This window comes from Trachurus trachurus (assembly GCF_905171665.1).
Source record: "Trachurus trachurus genome assembly, chromosome: 9".
Lineage (NCBI taxonomy): Eukaryota > Metazoa > Chordata > Actinopteri > Carangiformes > Carangidae > Trachurus > Trachurus trachurus.
This window is the reverse complement of record NC_139895.1, coordinates 21,801,959-21,823,873: the sequence shown is the minus strand read 5'-3', so window position 1 is coordinate 21,823,873 and position 21,915 is coordinate 21,801,959. Positions and strand designations below refer to the sequence as shown.

Genomic DNA, 21,915 nt, shown 5'->3' with positions numbered 1-21,915 from the left:
TCACACTGGTGGTAAGTGATAAGAGACGAAGAAAAACAGTTTAAACACATGTACGTCAGCACTTTGACTTTTACCTGCTACCAGCCTATAGGTGTTTTGTTTTAAATGGACCAGTCAGTGCACTGACCGAGTCAGTTTGTAACGGTGGCAGCATCAAAACACTAAATCCTACTGACCAGCTGGCACAAGGCCAGTGGCTGTAACTGACTTTTCCTTTATGCATTTTAACCAGGGAAAATAAATTATAAATAAAGAAATGACCAATAACTCCACAGGAAAGTAATGAGTGGGCGGAACGGGAGCAAATAAACCACACCTTACACTTGGGAGTCTGCCAAAGAAAACAGAATAATCATTAAAGAACCAGAGACGGAAACATGGAAACACACACACACACACACATACACACACACACACAGTCCATTTGACCAAACCACCACATGACAGTGGCCTTTACAGTGAGCGACTGTGTCAGGAGGGGAAAGAAAATCAATGTAGTTACTCAGTGACAGCACCTTAACCCACTGACCATTGCCCAAGGCATTTTTTAAAACCAGCCCACAGACTTCTGGGTAACCAACTGTCACTGCGGCTCCAAATAATAACAACACTGTGACCCAGAGAGCGGCCGTTGTACCCAGACAGAAAGCTTTTCACGTGGTGTTGCTTCTGCCGCTAACAGACGTGTGAGTCAGGAATCACACAAGGCAAATAGGTCACACACACACACACACACACACACACACACACTCTGGTGTTTTTCAGGAAAGTTGTAGCCTCTGAAACGTCACCGAGCTGTCAGCACCTGTAATGACGGCGGCCGGTCATGTTACAGTCTGGTCTGCTTCGCTAACTGTAGACTCATAACTGTCACACCTGTCGACTTCTGCCGAGTCACCTGACTCAGCCACTATGATGTCATCAGACAGGATGGGGGAGGTGGATCCTGTGGCAGCCGCCTCAAGACAGAGCTTGTACAAGGGTGTTACGGACTTTTATTTTATTCAAATACACTTAGTCACTGATACAAGCCAGAAAGTGATTACCTTATTTGGCAGGAATTATAATGTGGTGAAGAGCAAGATATGAAAAAATGCTTTAATGTTGCACAAGCCGGCTTGTAGAGGCTTGTAGCTACCGTACCATCTCTTGCTTTGACTCGCTTCCTGCAGCAGCAGCAGCAGCAGCAGCAGCAGCAGCAGCAGCAGCAGCAGCAGCAGCAGCAGCAGCATATGGAATCAAAACCTCAAACCCAATCCAAAGACTTTTGACTGAAGCAGCTCAATCAATCACAGCCAATTAGAGAGTGTTCATGGTTTACCAGTAATCCCGACCAGCTGGTGACACACTCCTGAGGTGGGTAACACACTCTCTGAACTCCTCCGCTGCACATGGTGGCTTAAATATAATTCAAATGGAAACGGTCTCACAAGTGGTCAGATGTGGCGGGAAGTCAAGGTTCTTCAGGTAGTCAAAATATACCAGAGTACTAATACACTACTATTAAGTTCAACACACACATGCACGTGCTTCAACAACCACCTGTGGGTGCAGCCCTGAGACAGGAGGATTATGTTAAACCTGTGGTAGTGAAAAGAGACAGATCACTCTGCTCAAGTGGTGTGCAAATAGAAAGCAAACACTGTACAAGCTCAGATTTGTCTTAATTATAACCCTCTGTTCCTCTCCTTTCATTACAGTATTATTCATAGAAACACATATTGTTACGCTGAATGGCAATATAGTCTCAACTGGAACTTGGATTAATGGTGATGAACCACTTATGACTCCTAAGCTCTGACTCTCAGTTTAAACTCGCCTCTGTATGTTGGGCTAAATGGTAAAACATGTTTTTTAACATACTAGGATTCCTGGTGTGTGTGTGTGTGTGTATCTCCCTTATGTTGTGTGTTGTCAGGTCAAACTTTACAGCCCCCACCCCCCACAATGCCATGGGAGCACAACAACCCCTCAGCCCATATCCCGACCTTTTTGACTCCCAGTGGCTGAGCATGTGCTTGTCTCGTTCGCTGCTTTTGCACTTAATGCTTTCTGATTGCGGGTGAGGACCGTGACGTATTGAGCAAATTCCCTAACACCTCGAAGTATGTATACTTTCCACAAGAAATGTGTGTGTGTGCATGGTGCGTCCACGTGCATGGGCATGAGTAAGGGTGGGGTGGGGCAGGAAGGGGTGGGGTGGGGGGTCCCGTGTGTTTGTGCATGAAACGAGGGCTACAGTAATAATTTCCAGAGCAGGCTGAGGTTAGAGTGCAGCCAGGCAGCAGATCGGATCAGTGCTTTAAACTCACTTCTGTCAAGCCCACAAGTGAGTTTGCCCTTATAAGGACACATGGGACACTCCCCGCAGCTGAGCTGAAGTGGATTACCAGCTGCCACTGAGGAAGCTGGACGAGCACAGACATTGAGACAGACACAAATAAACAATTGAGAGAGATTGAGAAGTACTAAAAGGGTCAGAGAGAATTTTTTTTTTCCAAATCTCTTTATTGCTTTGCTTTGGGGCAAAACTCCAATCTGAATCAGGTGGAAGCCTCAAGTCTGTAAATCATTCCTCAACACCACCTGAGGTAAAATGATGCGTGAACACAGCAAGCCGGTGCACACACACTCACACGCAAACACACACTGAAAAATGGAAATATAATCAGGGTGCACGAGAGCGCTGCTAGGTGTCTGGCTCTTGTGCCTAAGAGGAGGGCGTTTTCAGTCAACGCTCTGATGAAAAACGAACAAAGAAACGAACCAGATTCAAGGTTGAAACTCATTTCGCTGCACGTTAAGCTTTTGTTGGTCGGGTTCAAAAACGGTAAATATACAAACAAGCAAGAGAGAGGGGCAGATTACTGTACATGCGGTGGCATGCTCTCTGTGAGCGTGCTGCTCAACGTGTAGGAAAGCTTAACCTTTACTAATAACTGCATGGTAGGACAAAGGCCCGGAGCAGACCTGGGAAAACAGTGTCCCCTTTACACTTGAGGTAGCAGGCATAAAGAACAGACACATGGAGGAATGCATGTGGGTGAGAGGGGGGCAAAGGCTTCAGAAATGTTCTATAGCTCTATAATGATGCACCGAGGAGGAGAGATCTGAACTAATGCATGTCGTGACGTGCACATTACCAACTCAAATCAAATCATTGGCCCAGTGGACACCACATGCTGACGGATTAATAAGCACACACTTGATTATGCACACACGGTCAATGCTCTGATCTGGAGTGTAAAATATTGGCCTTTCCGTTCCACCCAGGACCTCAAAGTTTTTACTAATCTTCCCTGCTTTGTTGCATATCGCTCCACCCAAAACAACCCCTAAATGATCTACACTGCAGTCAGAAAATTCTCCTGGGTTTCATTCAACCGCCTGCGTGAGGCGTTTTGGCCCATTTCGGTTGTCTGGCTTCACACACGTTGTCTGTGAATGCACTTCTCTTCAGGGCTGCAAGTCAGGTCGCAGAGAGGGATCCAGGTCAGTTACAGCCTGGCCAGGACGACTGTGTCCCACATTTTGGAGGAGGCCTCAATGACAAGTCTTTGTATCGTTCAACAAAAGGCAGAAAGCCAAATCAAAAATGAATGTGAAATCTTAAAAATGTAAACATTTTTAACATCATTTTGAGCTCTTATTCACTTTGACAACATTTGCTAGTGGCCATATCACTTTATGTTCTGGGGTGAAATCCAATTTTGGTCAATTTTTGTTTCTACATTTTATAGATCCCATAAATCAAGGGTGCAGAAACAACACAGTCGGTTCTTTTCAGCCTACCAGCTTTGACATCATTATACCTAAACATAGAAAACCTGCAGAGCAAGGGAGCCGTCTACACCCGTTGGCGTTGTACATATATAGTCTTCCATCAGCGGCCATAAGCAGACGATCTGACAAAACAAGACAGATAACAGCAGGATGGAGCCTTCATAAATAAAGAGATAAGAAAGACTGCTTTTGATCCTGCACTTTAGCTGTGAGCAGACGCGGGTCAAAGCGGGAGCAGGAACATATATGATGAATCTTCTCCAAATATGGGACATGGCTGGTCAGACTGAAAACCCTGCGTGACCAGCTCCTCTGCTTTAATGAGGGACGAGCCAGGAGGTGAGAGGGACGTCCCACTGGAGGAAGCAGATACTGGTGTGGGGGTGGTGATGGGTGGAGGGGGGTTGAAGCACTTTGGGAGGCTGCTGAACACAAACAGTTTGTTCTAATAAAGCCATGAGAGCCAGCCACGCTGACTCCGAAAATCCACCGTATCTATGACAATAGGAGTTAGAGTCGCACACAGACGGGGAGACAAAGCCAAGGAAAATCTCACAGATCAGCTGTGTATATCTCAAGAATGCCACGACATTAACAACACTCAGCTGGGAAGCAAAACATCAACATCCGCTGCATGATTTGAGTAGATCTCAGGAAATGACTCTTTCCTGGGGGAGTCAATATAGAAAAGGCCAAACCAGTTCCTACATTTCTACGACTCTGTCTACTTACATCTGTTTCTCTCTCTATTTCATCCGTTTAATTTTTGTTTCGAAAGTGCCATCTTGTCCCAAGCTGGCAAAATGAGATATATTTATCTTTTTTATTGGTGCAATTCAGTGTGCGACTTGGCCAAAAACCCACAACATTTCTGATCCTGCAGACTGTGGCATGCCATTTCCTGTATGCCATTTTCCTCTATAAACAGAGCCACACCTTAGTATTCCAACATAACGCCAAAGAGATTGTGAGGACTGTACCAAAGCCCTGTCATGGTACCTCACAACTGCATACCGTGTGTTTTGGTAAAGCAAATGAACATCAAAAGCATCTTCATATCGTATTGGTAATGAAGAGAGAGAGAGCAATTTTCTTCCCCCCTGAGAGAAAACACAGCTTCCTCTTTTTCCATCTTAAATGGACATTACCCATCATTTATATTCCAGTGTTGTGATTTTGTATTTAAATGAAGGGCACAGACTCTTCAATCTTCCTCAGTATGGCAAGATCTGGGAAGGTGACGACAGCGTAAAAACTCTGCCATTGGGACATAGCAGATTAGACAGGGAGGCCATTGAAACAGTAGCCAAAGGAGATTGTACACATCTGGTAAGTGTTTTGTTTGAGTCCAAAACACCTGGAAAACAGCCTTAAGAGCAGCTTGCGTTAAGCATTTGTCACCAGAAGAAAAAAAAGAACTTTTAAAACTCTTAAAAAGCGCTGAGATTTGTCAGTGAAGGAGACAGAGGAGAAAAAGCACACCTTCAAATCTCTTATCCAGACCTTTTCCATTTGGCAGGGTGTTGATCCAGACATGATGGACATCACAGAGACCTCTTTGCTGGATCACTTACCAGACAGACATAAACACAATAGAAGCTTGGACAGCAAACTGATTCACCCCTCGGCTGACAGCCCCATTTTTCAACATAGAATATATTAGGAGTTATTGAGTTTATGTACTGAGCAGATAGCAGCTGACGTCGTCTAGTTGTAGCTCTTCTGTCATCCCATCATTCTCAGTATCCAAATAGAGACTCTACCCAATTTTTGCCACATGATTCACACACTGTTTTCCCTTTTTCAAACTAATGTGAGCTGCCTGCAGGTGGCTCTGCACTCATGAGTGGGTCACTACATCCTGCACAGTTTAATTGCCTCTGATCAATTTCCATGAAACTCCAGGGAATTAAGCGAAATCTCTTTGGCCTATTCGCTCATCTGGCCACATTACAAAAAATGAAGTAATTATATTTTCCATGTATTGCCTCATCGCAGAGATGCATGACTCACAGACAATGAGCATAAACAGTAAGATACAGTATGCTATTTTCACCCCGTTTACACAAACTAATGACAAACCGTTGATTCACTTACTATAAGAATGTAATCTCACTACAGCACTTAACACAAACTGTATCAAACCTTTTACAGTTTAATTAGCATATCATTTTTTCATGGCATTTTCAAATTGACAAAACAGTGTCTGGTATCGACCTTTAATAATAAAATACGACTTTTCAAAATGACAGAATAATATCTAGTGTCCACTTTATTAGGGAAATACAGCACCCTTTACTCAGTTTCAACTTTCAACTTGATGCATGGACTAAATGTTTGTTTAAATATATCTGAGCTTGTGTTAAGCTGTGTTACAGTTTCCTTCACTTCTGAGTTATTGTTCCACATCAACAATCCACTTAAAGGCCACAGACCAAAAATAGACTCTGGCGGACTTTTCAATGCTCATCATCTTCTCAGAGACTTTGTTCAGCTTTTCTTTTCTCATCCTTTCAGAGCCAAAATATGGAACGCTATTTATAGCACTATTCAGTAACAAAAGTTTCCTGTTTTATCATACAAAACAAGAAGTCACTTCTTATCTCCCTCCTCCCTGACGGTGTATTTGGATATTCCCTGTCAGAGGCTAAAGTCTGTCTGCATAGAAGCTAAACAGTTCCCCTTCACTGTGATGGGCTGAGTCCTGTCACTGCAACAGTGTAGATAACCACATCTGTTTAGAGAGAGAAAAGTGCTCACGGGGTCATTTCTTCATTATCTCGCCGATGACATCTTTGAAACTTAATCATACGGGAAATGCTCTGTGCAAATGTCAAGGGCGTAAATACCTGTGAGAAAGATGAAAGGCTCGGCAGGGGGAAGAAAAGAAAAAAAGAAAATCAGGTGTTCACTGTGTGAACCGTGCGTTTGTAGTTTAGAGTGTCAACATGTTGTTTTTTTCCCACCAGGTGAGAGATACACCTACAAAAACACAGTGTAAACATCCTCTGAGGTCAAAAGTACTGACTGCCAGAAGTAACAGGTGTTAGCGGTGGCTCAGGAGCATAAAACACCTGAGTCTTTTCTTTGCATGTGTAGAAGCAGAGCTGTATTCAAGGGAACATTTGCCGCGTGCAACAGATTGTATCTTCTTAACACTGCAGCCAACTTTGCACCGTCTTTGAAGAAAGAAAAATGGTTTTCATAAGTGCTGACAAGAGTCAATTGTTGCACTGTCATCTATACGTTTGTTCTTTAACAAAACAAAGACAGGAAGAGATATTTTTAGATCAACTCCTGCTAACTTTTGCATTGCGGATCAGTCAAAATAAAAAACACACGGCTTTTTATATCTAAAAACATCCCAGACGACAGTTATATAATGCAGCGTAATTTTTCCAATTTATTCATTCCTGATGATGGAGGCTGACATTTTGGAGCCACCTCAGGGGGATAAAGAGAACCTGGGGACTGTGCTGAGAGCCTACAAAACAGATCTATTCTTCCTCTCCAACTGTAACCGTTGAACCCTTGTCAACGCACAAAGCGTCCAGAGAGCCATAAAACGAATCCCCGGGGGCCCCGTATATCACAAGAGGCTTGACAACTGAGTGAAATTGCCCTATTTTAAACATGTGTGAATGCCTCTGGTTCACCAGGGAGAAGGGGACGGTCACAGGGCTGGCGAGACCCAGTTACAAATCATTAGACAATGAGACATGGAGACATGTGAGATCGGCCCAGCAGGCGCCGAGGTTGGGGAAGTCTCCGTGCGGTCACTTGTGCAAAATATAAGTGGTGAAAGACGGTGAGATTTTATGTAAACGTTGAAGTTTTATTGACCTGCGAGCGTGTAAGAAATGACACGTCGACTGTTCCAGTACTCAGAGCAGCTGGGTTTTTTTTTTTTTTTGGAGATAATTAGAAGGGAGATGATGGTGTGGCTGCCAGACGCCACAGTCAAACCTGATTCTTAGCTAAGTAGACAGGTGCACAGGCAACAGCAATAACAAAATCAACAGACACCTGTAGACCTGGCTCGTCCTACAGGTTTGACACACTGTGGTACTGCAGTAATAACTTGATAATGATCACCCTGGGAGTTGCCAGCCCCTTGATTACATCTATTTCTGAGTGATGGTGGTTGGAGTGGTTTGGTTAGAAGGAGCTTTTCTCAAGCGACTACTAGCTGTTTGTGTCCACAGGTCTTAGTCTCCATTCAGACAGATGACCCCCAGCAAATGTCCTCTCTCAGAGAAACTGGGACAGCCACTGATTATTTTTGTGGATATTTAAATTATTGTGGTGGCCAAGAGAAAGGGAAAAATGCTTCTCCCGGTTGCCATGGAGGGGATTAAATGAGCAATATAAAAGGAAGCCTAGGCTTTGAATAGAAGTGTAGAGATGGGATTAGTGGCGTTAGAGAAGCCGCCATATGACCTTCTGACTGTTTAGTTCATTAAGTACAACAGAGGCCTGGAGTTTGTGTTTATCGCCAGACTGTTGTTTAACGACGGCTTCTCTGCCACCGGTTTACTGCAAGGTTAATTAAGCCAAGAATATCTCCTGATAGTGTCCCCGAACGACTGTTTTTTTTTGTATTCACAAACAGTTACTGGATATAAACACAACAATATGGAGTTTCGCATTTCACGAGGCTACACACAGAAGGCGCCGCCGTTCACGTCTCGGTTTACCGCAATTTCAAAAAAAATCTCAGAGTTTCATCACAGTTTGTTTCCTTTGAAACGGAGTTGACTGTGGAAAACCCTGACACTGTCTCCAGTCACCACAAACATCATCAGTGAAAATGTGGGATCCTAGTGACCTTCTAACCGGTGGTCGCATCTGAGGGAAGGAAGCTCAGGCTGGAGGGTGGGGGGTTTATCGGCTCAAGTGGCGTGCAGGAACGGTTCGACCGTCAGTGTCTGCATGATGCAGCTCTTGAGACAATGCCAGCTTTCTGACAGCTCGTCCTTGTTGATGGATACAGGCTGCCGCGCACAGATGAGCTTTGTATCTCCAGTAACAATGCGCTGAGGTCAAATGTTATGATGCAAAAACATCTCCGAAATGTAACACTGCGGACCACAAAAACAGAACCAGAGATGTACAGTAAAGTGGTTAAGATAAAAATCGTGAGAATTCCTCATCCTTTCCTCTGCCAAAATTTGTGTTGACCACTCGGAGTCCTTTTGTCCTTTACACTCAGTGTAACTCCCACTTTCCTCTCTACAAATAAACTCAGTCAGTAATTGGCTGATCCAAAGCCACCAATACAGCCGTTTCAGTGAATCATTAATACTGAGAGAGAAATATTATCATACTCCTGATCTCCCACTGTTTATATTGTCGCTTGCTTTGTGGTAAAAGTTTGTCCTTTAACTGATTTATTAGAAACGGGTGGCTGTAGATCTTGGCCAAGTGATTCCAAGAGTCCAGACTATGGGAAAATAATGGATAAAGTCTAAATAGCATCAGGCAGGTCAACAAAACATTCACAACATTTAAAGCCTGCTTCGATCCAAAGTAAACAGCCTTTTTCTTGTCAGGTTTACTGATCTTGAAGAACAGGAATCATAATGTTTTTTTGGTTGTTGTATTTTTCAGAGATTGCCTCTCCTTAAATGAGCTTGGGAAAACAGCTAGTGAGGATCATGGCTTTAGAGATCATGATCGTACAGGGGAGTGTAGTTTAATCAGACAGCTGCTCAACAACAACACCGTGTTCACGTCATAAAGATCCCATTGAAAGTCAATATACATCCCCTGTCACTGAGCTGACAGAAAATAAATTAACAGATTAAACTATTCAATGATGTTTTTGTAGTATTAGTGAGTGGTCTCACTTTTTACTCATCATATATTGTGTGGGTGTTTGTTACTTTGTTTCTGGATGTTTCATGTAGGCCTACATCCCATTGCAGCCAGGTCCAACTCTTGACTCACACGTCCTTGTAAAGGCGTCTGTCTGACAGGTGTGATATACGTATGTCACACAGACTACTGTTTCGCCATCCTCTGCCGCAGGAAATAATTAGGCCATGACTAACGTGACTGGAAACCAGGAAGTTTTTTCTTTTCTTTTTTTTTGAAACATAACCCTAACCCTATCTTATCAGAACTGGTTTGTTAGTCACATGTCAGTAAAGGCTAAAAACAGTGTATCAAAGTGAATAACCTACAACCTCTGCTGTGTCGTCATGAGGAATAACACCCCATGGCCTACATTTGCTTGAGTCAGTTCTGCTCTTAATGGACAATAATTGGGCAACAATTAACTATCATTTTCTTAATGGCTCAGTCTCTTAGTCATTTATTTGATTAACTGTTTAGTGGATAAATGTCAGAAAATATTTAAAAGGGAATTTAACTTCCCAGGGTCTTGAGAGAGATCTTTGAATTGTTTGTTTTCCCCACAATCACTAGTCCAGATCTTTAAATATAATCAAACAAAAGTCCTTAGATTTGACAAGTGTTTGTGTATTGCTGCTTGATAAATGAACAAACTAACTCATCAAATTGTCAGAATTTTTCTCAATTTGATCCATCAATGAATTTAAAAAAAAACTGTTTTTAAAACTAGTTTGCACTCCATTTGTGTAGTGTTCAACAACAGCAGTGATAACAGTGAAGAATAGGCTACTACCTGTCTCTAACAGTCACACACAAAATAAAATGTTCAAAACCAGGGTGACTACATCAAACCTCTAAAAGTACAACCTATCTCTACACCAGCAGCTATAATGAAAACTGATCCAATTTGCTTTTACTGTAAGGTTACTTGAAATTACGTTTACCAATTTACTTCAACTTTAAATAATGTGGAGTTTCACTCAAACCAAACTTCACTTTTCAACTTTCATCCCTGCCACATCAAACTACATTAGCTTTCACAGAGAGCTGCCCAGTCTCTCCCAGACAGACAGACAGGCAGGTAGGTACCAGTGAGACCAGTTCACCTCAGAGCATCTCCACTGAGTCCATTCATCCACTCACCAGGGCTCGGAGAGCGGACTCATCCAGCGCAGAGTAACTTTCCAGGGACATCTTAATGTTTCTCGTGTTTCTCGGCAGGTTCAGGACAGGTGGGACGACAGGGTCCGGGTGATGTGGTCAGCCAGTCAACAACGTGTAGCAGCTACCACCTGCACGGCTTGTCGGCTGTTTCTGTTGTGTTTCTTTTCTCTTTTTTTCTTTCCTCTCTCACTCTCACTGCAGTCACTCTCAGTCTTCAACAGAGTCAGAAAAACCTCTTCTGAGTCAACGGAGATAAACTCGTGTCCCGCTGACGGATGGCATATTTCGGTCCTCTTTTGTCGTCTCCTGGGTTGCAGTGAAAGCACAAACACGGACGCACGCTCCTGCCTGCGATGGGACGTTGGCAGCTTTTTGAATCCAGGGTTCCCACTGAAAGGTGCAAGCCCCGCCCCCTCGCTCTGTCCGCGGCTTCTCCTATGGGCTTCTCCCGGAGCTCCGCTCGGAGCCCGCCGCCCTGTGGACAGACAGGAACCAGCAGCCAGGTATGGGGGGTGATTAGTGCCACTTGTCTAACTGTGGACCATAAGCTGTGTCCCAGGCTGCATGTTGTATCACACTGGCGCGACAAGGCTGTACTATTTTGGAGGCTCTTTCCCGTGATATATTGTCTATGCTCTTTCCAATGAAACCTTTAACCAAAGGATGGTTCAAACAGGAGGACCGACCCTTTGTGGCCCAACCTGTCCTGAGATTCACTGGGTGCAGGGCCGTTGCTAGGAATTCTGGGCCCCCTTAAAGAATACTCAAGTGGGCCCCTCCCCCTAACTTTTCCAGTTTTTTTTTCTTAGACTATGTATTATCATTTTTTATTTAGCCTACTTTGTTTTGATGCTAATGCAGCATTACTATGAGTACTAGTCAGGGTCTTATGCAGAATAAATCAGTCATACAAAGATTAGACTACTGGGGTTTTTTATGGGTCTCACTGGGTGCTGGGCCCCTAGAATTATCAGCACCTTTCTCCCCTATACAACGGCCCTGCTGGGTGCTGCTGGTAATGAAAGCCAACAACAGCAACAGAGTGCCACTCCTCAATATAAGGGTCATTCTTCAACTACGGGCAACATTTGGTCTTGAAAATCAAACATATATTTTGAGAAATGTTTTGATGTTTTACTTTTCAATTATGTATAGAAACACATTCTGAGGTTGTGACAAAATTATTTAGACAATAGGCCTATATAATTTTTGACATTTTAGTCTAACATTAAGTGGAAAGCATCATCATCATTTCCATCACACGACAAAAAAGTTGTTTTTCAAACAAAATTATGAACATAACCCATGTTTTCAAAACATTTATTTAAATTTCAGCTGCATAATTTCCAAAACTGCAAAATATTATTAGTGTGACTGTTAATTTTTATGAATTTTATGTAAAAATGTGTGTTATGATGGAAATGACAATGCGTGGTGGAAATGACTACGTGTTGGAAATAACATTTGACATACAAATTGCTGAACAATGTTCACTCTATCATCCTTGAAACAATCTAACAATATTGCTGAATAATGTTCACTTTTGTCATCCTTGAAACTAGGCTAATAGACTGGATCTGATTTGATCCTTTTTCTGTACAATGTTGATCGCTTTTGTGGCCTTTTTCGTGCCATATATACAAAAGGTGTCACATTTAAGTATAAATTCTAATCTTGTAGTTAATATAAATGAATTGAGCAAATGTTTTGTATGATTATTTAAGTTACAGTACTTTAGGTGATAGAGGCCAAATTAAATTAATTTAAAACACTGGGATCCATCACAACACATCTTTTCCATCACAATCTGTCAATCTGTTTTTTTTTTAATCTCATGCTATATTGGCATGATGATCTCAGCTTTAAAGCTAGCATTAAATGTAGACAAAAAACACAATGTCAAATATTATTTTTTACATAATTTATTCATTCAAAGGAAATATGAGCTGTTTGGAAATGACGACCAATAAATATAGCCTACTCTTTGTTTTGAAAACATTAAACCTTGATTTTCTCTACTTTCAGTTCCTTCCAGGGAGCCAACTGCTCTCTAGCCATGTGCTCTCCTAATAATTACAAGTATACTAAACCTTTAAAAAACATCCCTAAAGTTACATTTTGTGGCGTGTGGTTGAAATGACTGAGACCCAAGGGACAGGTGTGGATCCAGGCTGCACATATTTTTGTCGGGTCAGGGACCTAGAGCTGTTATTTAGAAAATGACCGGAATTCTAGTTTAAAACAATAAAATATCATTTTATTGAGTGACTTTACAGACATTTACCATTTTACTAAAATAGTGACCGGCGTCATTATTATTGCCTAAACTGCAGAAGCTAAGCCAAGGTAGGCCTATTTTTTCCTAAACCCTTATGTTTTAGAGGGAAATTGGTCATATTTCTAATACGAAGCTACATTTTGATCCACTCTTGTTTGTCTGTCAATTATAAGCTCCCCCTAGTGTTTCAGTGGACAGTCTCCATCATTTCTTAAATGGGCTTTTGTTGTAAAATATTGCACAGGAAAATGGTGTAAAACTCAGTAATGTGTGCAATCTTCTGTGTATAGCAACTTTTGAAATTTCATATTTACCTTCAGAACCATTAATAAATATGCAATGATGCATTTAAAAAGGCTACATCAACAATACCTCTCACCTAGCTATAAGAAGCTGGCTATCTCACTGTTCTCTGTGTTTGTCTTTGCAGAGCTACCAAAAAAGTTGTCAAAGAAGGTGAGGAAGAGAAAAAGAGAGAGCCGCCGCATAAGGGACTGGACAAGGGTCAACTCCTGAACTGACTTTTACTCATTGGTGAGAGCTCAAAGAAAAGACAGAATGGGAGACAAATGGCCCACTCAGCATCTTCTTGCAGAACTAGTAAATTATGTCTTTGTTGGATAAATAGACTTCATTGTCTTTACAAGTTATGCAGGCTTGTTGTAATCAACAAGCCCGCATAACTGCATGACTGCGGCAAATATGCTGGTTGTGCAGGTATTTGGTACAATTCGTTGTCAGCATTTTTAACAACAGCCATTGAGTGTGCATTCTCTGTCATTTCCTCTTACCAGTCCTGTAATCAGAATCCATGTAAGAGTAGCTTTCAATACAGGAAATTTATTAAATAAGTAATACCTTTTTACTTCCCACTATAGTATATATCTGAATACTGTTTAAATTCGTACTCCATGTAGCCAGGAATAAAATTCTGGTGGACAAATGCTGAAAACGTAATCATGAGTATACGTAATTTTTCAAATGTATTTCCCTTTAAATTATAGGTTAATGTCAAATCTTTTTTACTTTATGGCAGGAACATATCTTCTTGAGTGGTATCTTCCACCTTATTCTTCTATTTATATGTAATTAATAACACCTTTTTTCAGAATCAAGATTCAGAATCAAATCAAACGCGAGCCTGCAACCATGAATGTCATGTATATTTAATAACCACACAAGACAAAGAACAGACAGTTGTACTTAAACAGGAATAGTCAGCTAGGCTACGTGCTATGTGCGCCCCAGATCCAACTATACGCCACACAAGGTGATTTCACTGATCAGTTGCTTCTCACCACTTGGGCTGGTCAGGTGTTAATCAGGGAATACTCTAACGTTGTCTATGGTTAAAGGAAAATTCGCAGATTCAACCATCTGTGGCACAAGGTTGCCTATTGTTTATGTATTCCTAAAGTGGAACCTACGTTACTCATTAAATACATGTAATAAACCTTAAATCATATTTGAAGAAACAACTCTCTCACACTACTGAAAAGGAGATTGGACAGGGGACATGGGGGGACACTGCTTCAAAAGCGGTGTTATCATAATAACATGTATATAGTTCTATAGATATGATTTTAAAAAATCTAAATATTACTAAAGAGTATTTAAGACAAATCTTCAACAATATAAAAAGACAGATGTTCAATAATACAGTTAATTTTTTCTTGGTCAAAGATGCATAAATTTATCAAATTGGTTCCTAAAGCCCTTCTTTACCAAAATAGTCTATCAAAGTGCTTTAGGTTACATAAAGATGCAAACACCAACTAGGACCATTAAGTAATGCCCTGAAAGAACTGGCAAACGGGTGAAAACAAAATGTCCTTGGCTGAAATAACAAGGTAAAGATTAAGTTAGACAAATGCACACTAACAAAGTCATGTGTCTGTGTTTGATGTTCCCAGTCTTCTAAATGAGCCACGACATGACTTGTACAGCTTGAAAAAAAATCAAATTAAATCAAATTTAGTCTGAATAAAATTCAATTTATGAATCATACGTTAAGGCTAGATGTTAAACACACTTAAAGTTTTCAAACAAATCTTGAAATAAAGCAGAATATGCGTGAATAAAGCAAATGCTAACCTAGACATTACTAAAACTGCAGGATACCAATACTCACACAGGCACTTATCAGATATGTATGTGTCTTTTGTAAAAGTGTGCAAAAAGATAAATGACAAGCAGAGAAGGAGATTTGGTTTTACTATTTCTCCACATGTTGCTGCTCTCACTCTTCCTGCTGCTCTTCATTATGTTTCTTGGGGAACTGCAAATGGAAAATATACAATTTCAAGTTCTGCAACTTACACATATAAAACATGCTGGGAAAACCCACACTTAAGCATAATTGATACTGATTATTTAATTATTCTGTTCAGAAAGCACATACAGATACAGTGCTACAAGGAGAAGCAAGTCTATTTACCTAAATGTGTGTGTATATATATATATATATATATATATATATATATATATATATATATATATATATATATATATATATATATATATATATATATATATATATATATATATATATTTATTGTTGTACACCTTTTTGTGTTCCTCATCTTTTGTTACCATATTAGATCTTTTGATAAACTGCTAAAACATCAATTTATTCTCTGTATATCCATCCCTTATATCTGCACATTGGCAGATACTGTGCCCTCATAAAAGCTTGTATAAGTGTTCATGTTGCGTCATGTACCTTTGTTATTGGATTACTTCTGTTCCCTCTCCCTTCTTTGTTCTCTGGAAGATGAGGTCTGGAGGTCAGAATCAAATCAGTATATTAGTAAGATACTATAAAATGTTAATACAAAAATACAAATTATTATTCAATTATGATATTCTCAATTCAAATGTAGTTAAAAATGAAGTCATTGCTTTTACTTTTCAGTGTCACAGAAAGATGAATGAGCTCCTTCTGCTTCCCTGCCCTGCGGAGGTCTGTTTTTCACAGAAACATCACAGTTGGACGTCTTCCTTTGACTTGGTAGTCCAATGTAGCCTCTCGACCATTCCCTTGGGCTTTTCTCTGGTGGAGTTTGCCCATCAAATCCAAAGTCCTCATCCAAGAAGTCGGCTACATATGGACGGTAAAATGGAATGTAAATAAATAATAGGACAGTGGCATGAACTATCCTGTATATATCCTGTATGAGCCTCTAGAATACAATGAGATAAAATCACAGAAAATCGCTGTTGACATGTTCTTCTTATATAAACTGTAGTTTTTAACTGGATGCAGTTATTTTTCTATTAGAATTTTTCAAACCCCATGTTCAAAACATTTTACACATTACCTTGGTGCTTTATTCTCCTCTGAAAATCTGGAGACATCTGCCCAAAGCAGTCTTCTGAAGGGCTCAGTGGTTTTCTGACAGGTGCTTTTGTTAGATTATTCAGTGGATGGGCAGTCTGGGGGCGCATGTCACACTTGTCCTAGTGGTAAAACACACATCACAAAATGTGCCACACGTGTCAAAAATTACGCAGTTGCATATCCATGTCTTTTTTTCTTTGCTCTTTAATATTCTCTGACATGCAACATACCTGATGGTGAAAGACGACAGCCTCTTCTAAAGCAACGCCGCAGAATTCGCATGGAATGACCACATCGCCCTCTAGTGGACTGGCTGGAGGACTGTAGGAGGCCGGGGAGACTGACCGAGGGAACGTAGGGATGTTGGAGGCGAGTGTGTTGGGGAGGTTGTGAATCAGCCCTGAAGTATTCCTGCCCATCCTTTCCTCTTTAGGTGGGGAGGAGGGCTGCTTGCTAAAAGATGCAAAAGCAGAGGCAGGGCTGCACCCAGTCTGAAACAAAGAGCAAAAGTATGCAATAAGGCTTATTAGGTCTATGTTAAATCTGCTTTAAATGAAGTCAAGGTTTCAACTGGACTCTGACCTGTCTGAAACAAAGATAAAGAAAAGTATTCAAATGTTTGCACGCAATACAATATCTGACTAGGGCTTTCACCGATTAGACTTTTGTGTTTACAGATTCATATCTGCATCATATCAGGATGCATAATCTCTGTGGGAGGGAGGCGTGTGGACAGGTTTTACACTACATTAATTAAAACTGAAAATAGCCTCAGCAACTCTCTGAATACAGTTGGCAGACTGAACAGTGTATCGTGTGCTGTCTGCATCTGTTAATTAAGTTCCGGTTCAACCAAAAGATAGAAATTGCTATTAAACCTGGTGCAAAATGAGGTCCTCTTCGGGAAACAGCTCCTCGCAGAACTCACACGGCAGCATGATATCTAGAAAAAGAATCAAAGCATTAACATGCTGACAACACAATTAATACTAATACTTTAAGTCAGAGGTCTTCAACAGGGGGTCTGCGGAGGTGCTGCAGGGGGGGGGGGTCGTGACATTTTTGGTTGATTAGACAATGTTTTATATCTTTTAGTTTCCTCATTAATGTTTCAAATAAAAATTTTAATTTGAATAGCTTGTCTGCATGATTATCATGCAGTCGACATACACAGTTGATATTGGCATTGGTATCAGTGAACAAGGTCTGTTTATAAATGGCAGAGGGACAGCCTCCTACTCACTTTCTTTGGACACATTTAGAAAAAATATGAATATATGAACCTGTGTATATTTGAAAAGCTTAGTATTGAATGCACAATAACAAGCTATGTATATACGTACATGATACTGGGCCCAGTTTAATATATTACACTTTTTAATAGTAGGGGTCCCTGCTCTATCTCTCTGTCAGTTTGGGGGTCCCTGGCCTGAAAAACGTTGAAGACCCCTGCTTTACGTATTATCAACAATGATTTACCTGCTTGATCATGGTCCTGGAGCACACTTGAGCTCGTCCCTGTAGTGAAGTGTGGGTAGTTGTTGTTAGGCAGAGTGAGTGGAGCGTTCACAGAAGTGTTAGATGTCTTCCCGATCTTGTGGTCCCAGATATCACTCCAAAGGTTCCCCTCTGCATCTCCAGACCCTGACTCCCCGTCACTCTGCAGGCTGAGGGCCAACATGTAGTCCAGGCCTGATGAGTCCTCGTCATGTGTCTGACCACCATGTGGCCATATGCTGCTGCTGCTGCTGCCGCTGCTGCTATTCAGAAAATGACTCTGACCCAGCACTATAGGAGGAAAAATCAATTATAATCATTAGATTATATGTGCTATGGTGAATGCTATTGTTTTGTATCGTCTTGTGCTTCTTGTTTTACCCTGGTTTCGCCCTATTCTACCATTTGACAACAGGCAACAGTGAACAGAAGAAAAAACAGTGCATTTCTTTAAAACTACGCTGATACATTTTGGGCAAAATAATAATCATCACCCGCCCCCCCCCCAAAGACATTTGATAAAACTCACAGTGACTGAATGCTGAATGGCTCTGTGAAGTATTCTTCCAGTCCCCTGAGCCTTGAGGTCCCCTTGAAGCGTTATAAATTCGGGGATCAACTACACGGGGAAAAGCCTGTTGTTCTGCAGCACTGACGTTGTTATTCTTGGAGCCTCTTTCTTGGGCTTTTATGATGTTTCGGATGGAGTGGGCTTCAAACCATGCCCCTGGAGACTGTGGTTCTACTGGACTGCGACTCATCCTGCTGTTGTTCCTCTCTTGAGGCGGCGTGAGGCTTCCACATAAGACTGGATGCACAGCCTGTTCCCTCAGCATTACATTGCACTTGCAACGTGGGCAGGGCTCAGTGCGTGTACCGCAATAATCCTCATGTTCTTTGGACTGACTGAAAACAAGCTCCAGTTCACAGTATTGGCACGGCACCAGCCGCTGAGAACACTCAGAGCTCTGCAACAGAACAATCACACAGATGTACAATGAAATCACCAAATATCCAGTCAAAGATGGTGAAAGGAAATAAAATCTGACTTATACACAGGGAAGAAAAATTATGATATTCGGAAATACCTGGTGGATATCAATATGATTCTTCTCGATCTTCAAACCACACTTGCATGTTATCTACAAATGGAAGTGAAACATTTTTGAATTGACAATTATGCGGTATCAGCTTGACATTGCTTTCTTATTAGTCATTCCCTCTCTGGGGTGAGGCTGAGTGCAATTGTGAGGGGCAGAGAGTAGACACATTTATGTTCACACAGACACTCTTTTCCAATTTTGGGCTGGCCATCAAAATCAGCATATAATAGATATTGCAGAAAAAAAATCAAAGTCTCCAACATTGCTGTTAAGATTTTACCAGCGTATGCTCCTGCTGTATGTGTTCCTGCAGATCTGACCGGGGCACTGGCTCCTGGCACACAGTACACAGAGCGATGTTTCTCTGACAGTGGATCTCATGGGTGGTAAAATTTGCCTCAGGAATGTCGTGTTTGCTGTAAAAAAAAGAAGAAAAAAAAAAAGAAAAAAAAAAGAAAGAAAGAAAGATGTCGTCATGAATGCATATTTTCCACGCCCTATCAGACTGATTGAACAGTTTAAGTATTTACATACTTTACATACTTACCAATTACCGCAGAACTGTGTGTTTTCATCTGCCATGGCTTTAGCATAGCCTGAGGAGAAAGTTTAACCTTAGTTAATAACAACACAAACCAGCTTGACTGAAATGCTCCGTGTTGATGAGCTCTACTGTTTACAAGAGGTAAACAGAGAGAAATCTGTAATTGATTAGTTCAATCAGTGATCTCTGACATCCGTGACGTTATGTTAATTGTCCTGGTGCCGTCATCTGTTTTACTGGACTAAATTAAAAATAGCCCTGTGAATCAAAATGGCTAAAGTCAAGAGTGCAGGTAGCCGCCACCACCACCGTCGTTAGCAAATGAAACCCTTCCGGTTTTCTCACCCGGTGTTTGCAGCCAGGTAGCAAACGTTAGCTGACAGCAACAGTGTGGATTGACAAGGATACCCCCCGTCTACTTTAACCAACAAGCATCCTCGACCACCTCAGGAGAGGTGAGCAATGTCAGATGTGTTGGCCGGAGCTAGCCACCTAAGTTAGCTTAGCAATAAATACGTAGCGCTCGCCGCTAACTAACTTTAGACGCTTTTACGAAGTAACAACGACGCCATGAAGACAATACAGCGACGGGCTTTTGGGCTTGTGCCGCCCGGCCTAGGCAAAATACATACAACCGTCTCGATGTCACCGTGTGTCAGTTAATTCACCTCTGAATAAATACACAAAACGAAGCTGGTAGTCGACAGCAGCTAACTAGTTGACGCGAGTCTGAAAAACAGTTCGCTGCTGTTTCCTCGTAGCCCTGTAGCGTGGGGACTGACGCCCGGAGTTTGGATTCTCAGGTTGTCTGTAATAAACCCACCACGGCTACTTTTACAGCAACACAACCAAACCAAACACTCTAACAATGTACATTATGTTACCGAGCCTAAACGCTCTAAATAGAAAGGCGATGGTGATCTGTGTACTTGTGGGGTGAAGGTGACTGTAAATCTAAACTCAGGGGTAAAAATCCACCTGGCTCTCCAGGCTCGGATTTGATTGGTTGAGCAGACAGCGTGCGCTGATGAAACAGTCTCGGGTACCAACACAGCTTTCGATTTCGATTATTCTCCACGAACATAAATAAATAAATAAACAAACATAAACCATAAAAGTACTGCCATTAAAAAAAACAGGCTATTCATTATCTTTAATCACATCAGTAACGTTGTAGACTCGACTCTATATCAAGATATCTGTGATTACACTTTGACTGGGCAGAATTAACCTCTAAGCAAAACTGAATCTATTACTTTATAATAGATATCTACAGTTAGAATTAGGACTATACATAGATCCAGATATCTAGAGGTTAATTCTGACAAGTCACATTTCCAATTCAAGATATCTATAACGTTGTCTTAACTGGTCATCATGTCTTAACAAATCATATTTTTTCTAAAAAAGGACAATGGACATTCCATCAATTGAATAAAGTTATAGATATCTTCATTTTAGTAAATTAGTGCACCAAACTTTCTGTGAACTAAATATACTGCAGCATGGTGTATGAAAGTCAGAGGCAAAATTACCCCCGACGGTCATGTTAAACACAAAACAATCAAAAATGATCATAAGTAATCTTTATCATTAATCATTATGGGATTTCAGAGATTCACAGTAAACTGTATTGAAATCTGTTTAGTGCAGTATTCACAGTAGAACTAAAACTGACTTTAGGGACTTGTTGCTGTTACTGCTTGTTGTTGTTGGATGAATAAGGTAAATCTTTATATATTTATTGTATTGAGTTGCAGAAATTAATTAAAGGATTTCACCCCTTTTTTGTCTCTTGCATAAATAAAATATATATAAATATCATTGGTTTTATTGCATTTCTATGGGTTAGGGTTGGGGTTATACATGTTACAGGTCACATATAGTTGTTATAGGTCTACCTATGCAGAGCAATGTGGATCAATCACTGTATGTGTGTCTGTTTACATAATGTTTTTGTATTCACATATTAATGTGACTAATGTTATGCATGCTCATTCGTCTCTAACTTTAACTTCAATAACATCATGTTACCCTATATGGAGCCTGAAAGTTAAATGTAGTTTTTAGAGTCTGAAGTTCATCTCAAGCACCCAAATAATTTCCTATTATGGGTTTTTTAATGTCATATTTTTCCCAAATGTTGACCTTCGAGAATTTGATGGATTGCGTCGTCTAAATGAATTTTAGCAGAATGAACTTGACAGAAAATTTGGGCAATCCCATGTGATTTTTCATAAATGTAAATCTCAGGGGTTTGCATTCTTCTGAAGTGATTTAGAATATAATACAACTGAAAATTGTATGGGAATGTTTAAGGTATCAGTGTTTTTTTGTTTTGTTGTTTCGT

General features: G+C 40.9%; 2 protein-coding genes across 5 annotated transcripts in view; both read right to left on the bottom strand.

The window, feature by feature from the left end:
- Positions 1–11,092, bottom strand: part of smtnb (smoothelin b) — a 47,305-nt gene extending 36,213 nt beyond the window's left edge. For both annotated transcript variants that reach the window (XM_083979895.1, XM_083979896.1), the window contains exon 1: positions 10,783–11,092. In XM_083979895.1, the coding sequence (XP_083836021.1) occupies positions 10,783–10,833 (51 nt within the window). In that variant the 5' untranslated portion in view covers positions 10,834–11,092. The remainder of the gene's footprint in view (positions 1–10,782) is intronic.
- A 3,141-nt stretch (positions 11,093–14,233) lies between these two features.
- Positions 14,234–20,323, bottom strand: trafd1 (TRAF-type zinc finger domain containing 1). Of its 3 annotated transcripts, none has more exons than XM_083979450.1 (12): positions 20,234–20,323; positions 19,569–19,617; positions 19,302–19,437; positions 19,007–19,060; positions 18,448–18,886; positions 17,901–18,209; positions 17,300–17,364; positions 16,652–16,912; positions 16,402–16,540; positions 15,989–16,181; positions 15,804–15,861; positions 14,234–15,359 (listed from the first exon to the last, which is right to left on the bottom strand). In XM_083979450.1, exons 2-12 carry the CDS (start codon positions 19,601–19,603, stop codon positions 15,321–15,323), a joined length of 1,728 nt encoding a protein of 575 aa, XP_083835576.1. In that variant the 5' UTR covers positions 19,604–19,617; positions 20,234–20,323; the 3' UTR covers positions 14,234–15,320. The 3 variants fall into 3 exon arrangements, with proteins under 3 accessions (XP_083835576.1, XP_083835575.1, XP_083835577.1); XM_083979449.1 differs by having other exon boundaries at positions 19,911–20,300; XM_083979451.1 differs by having other exon boundaries at positions 19,569–20,300.
- Positions 20,324–21,915: the final 1,592 nt, after the last annotated feature.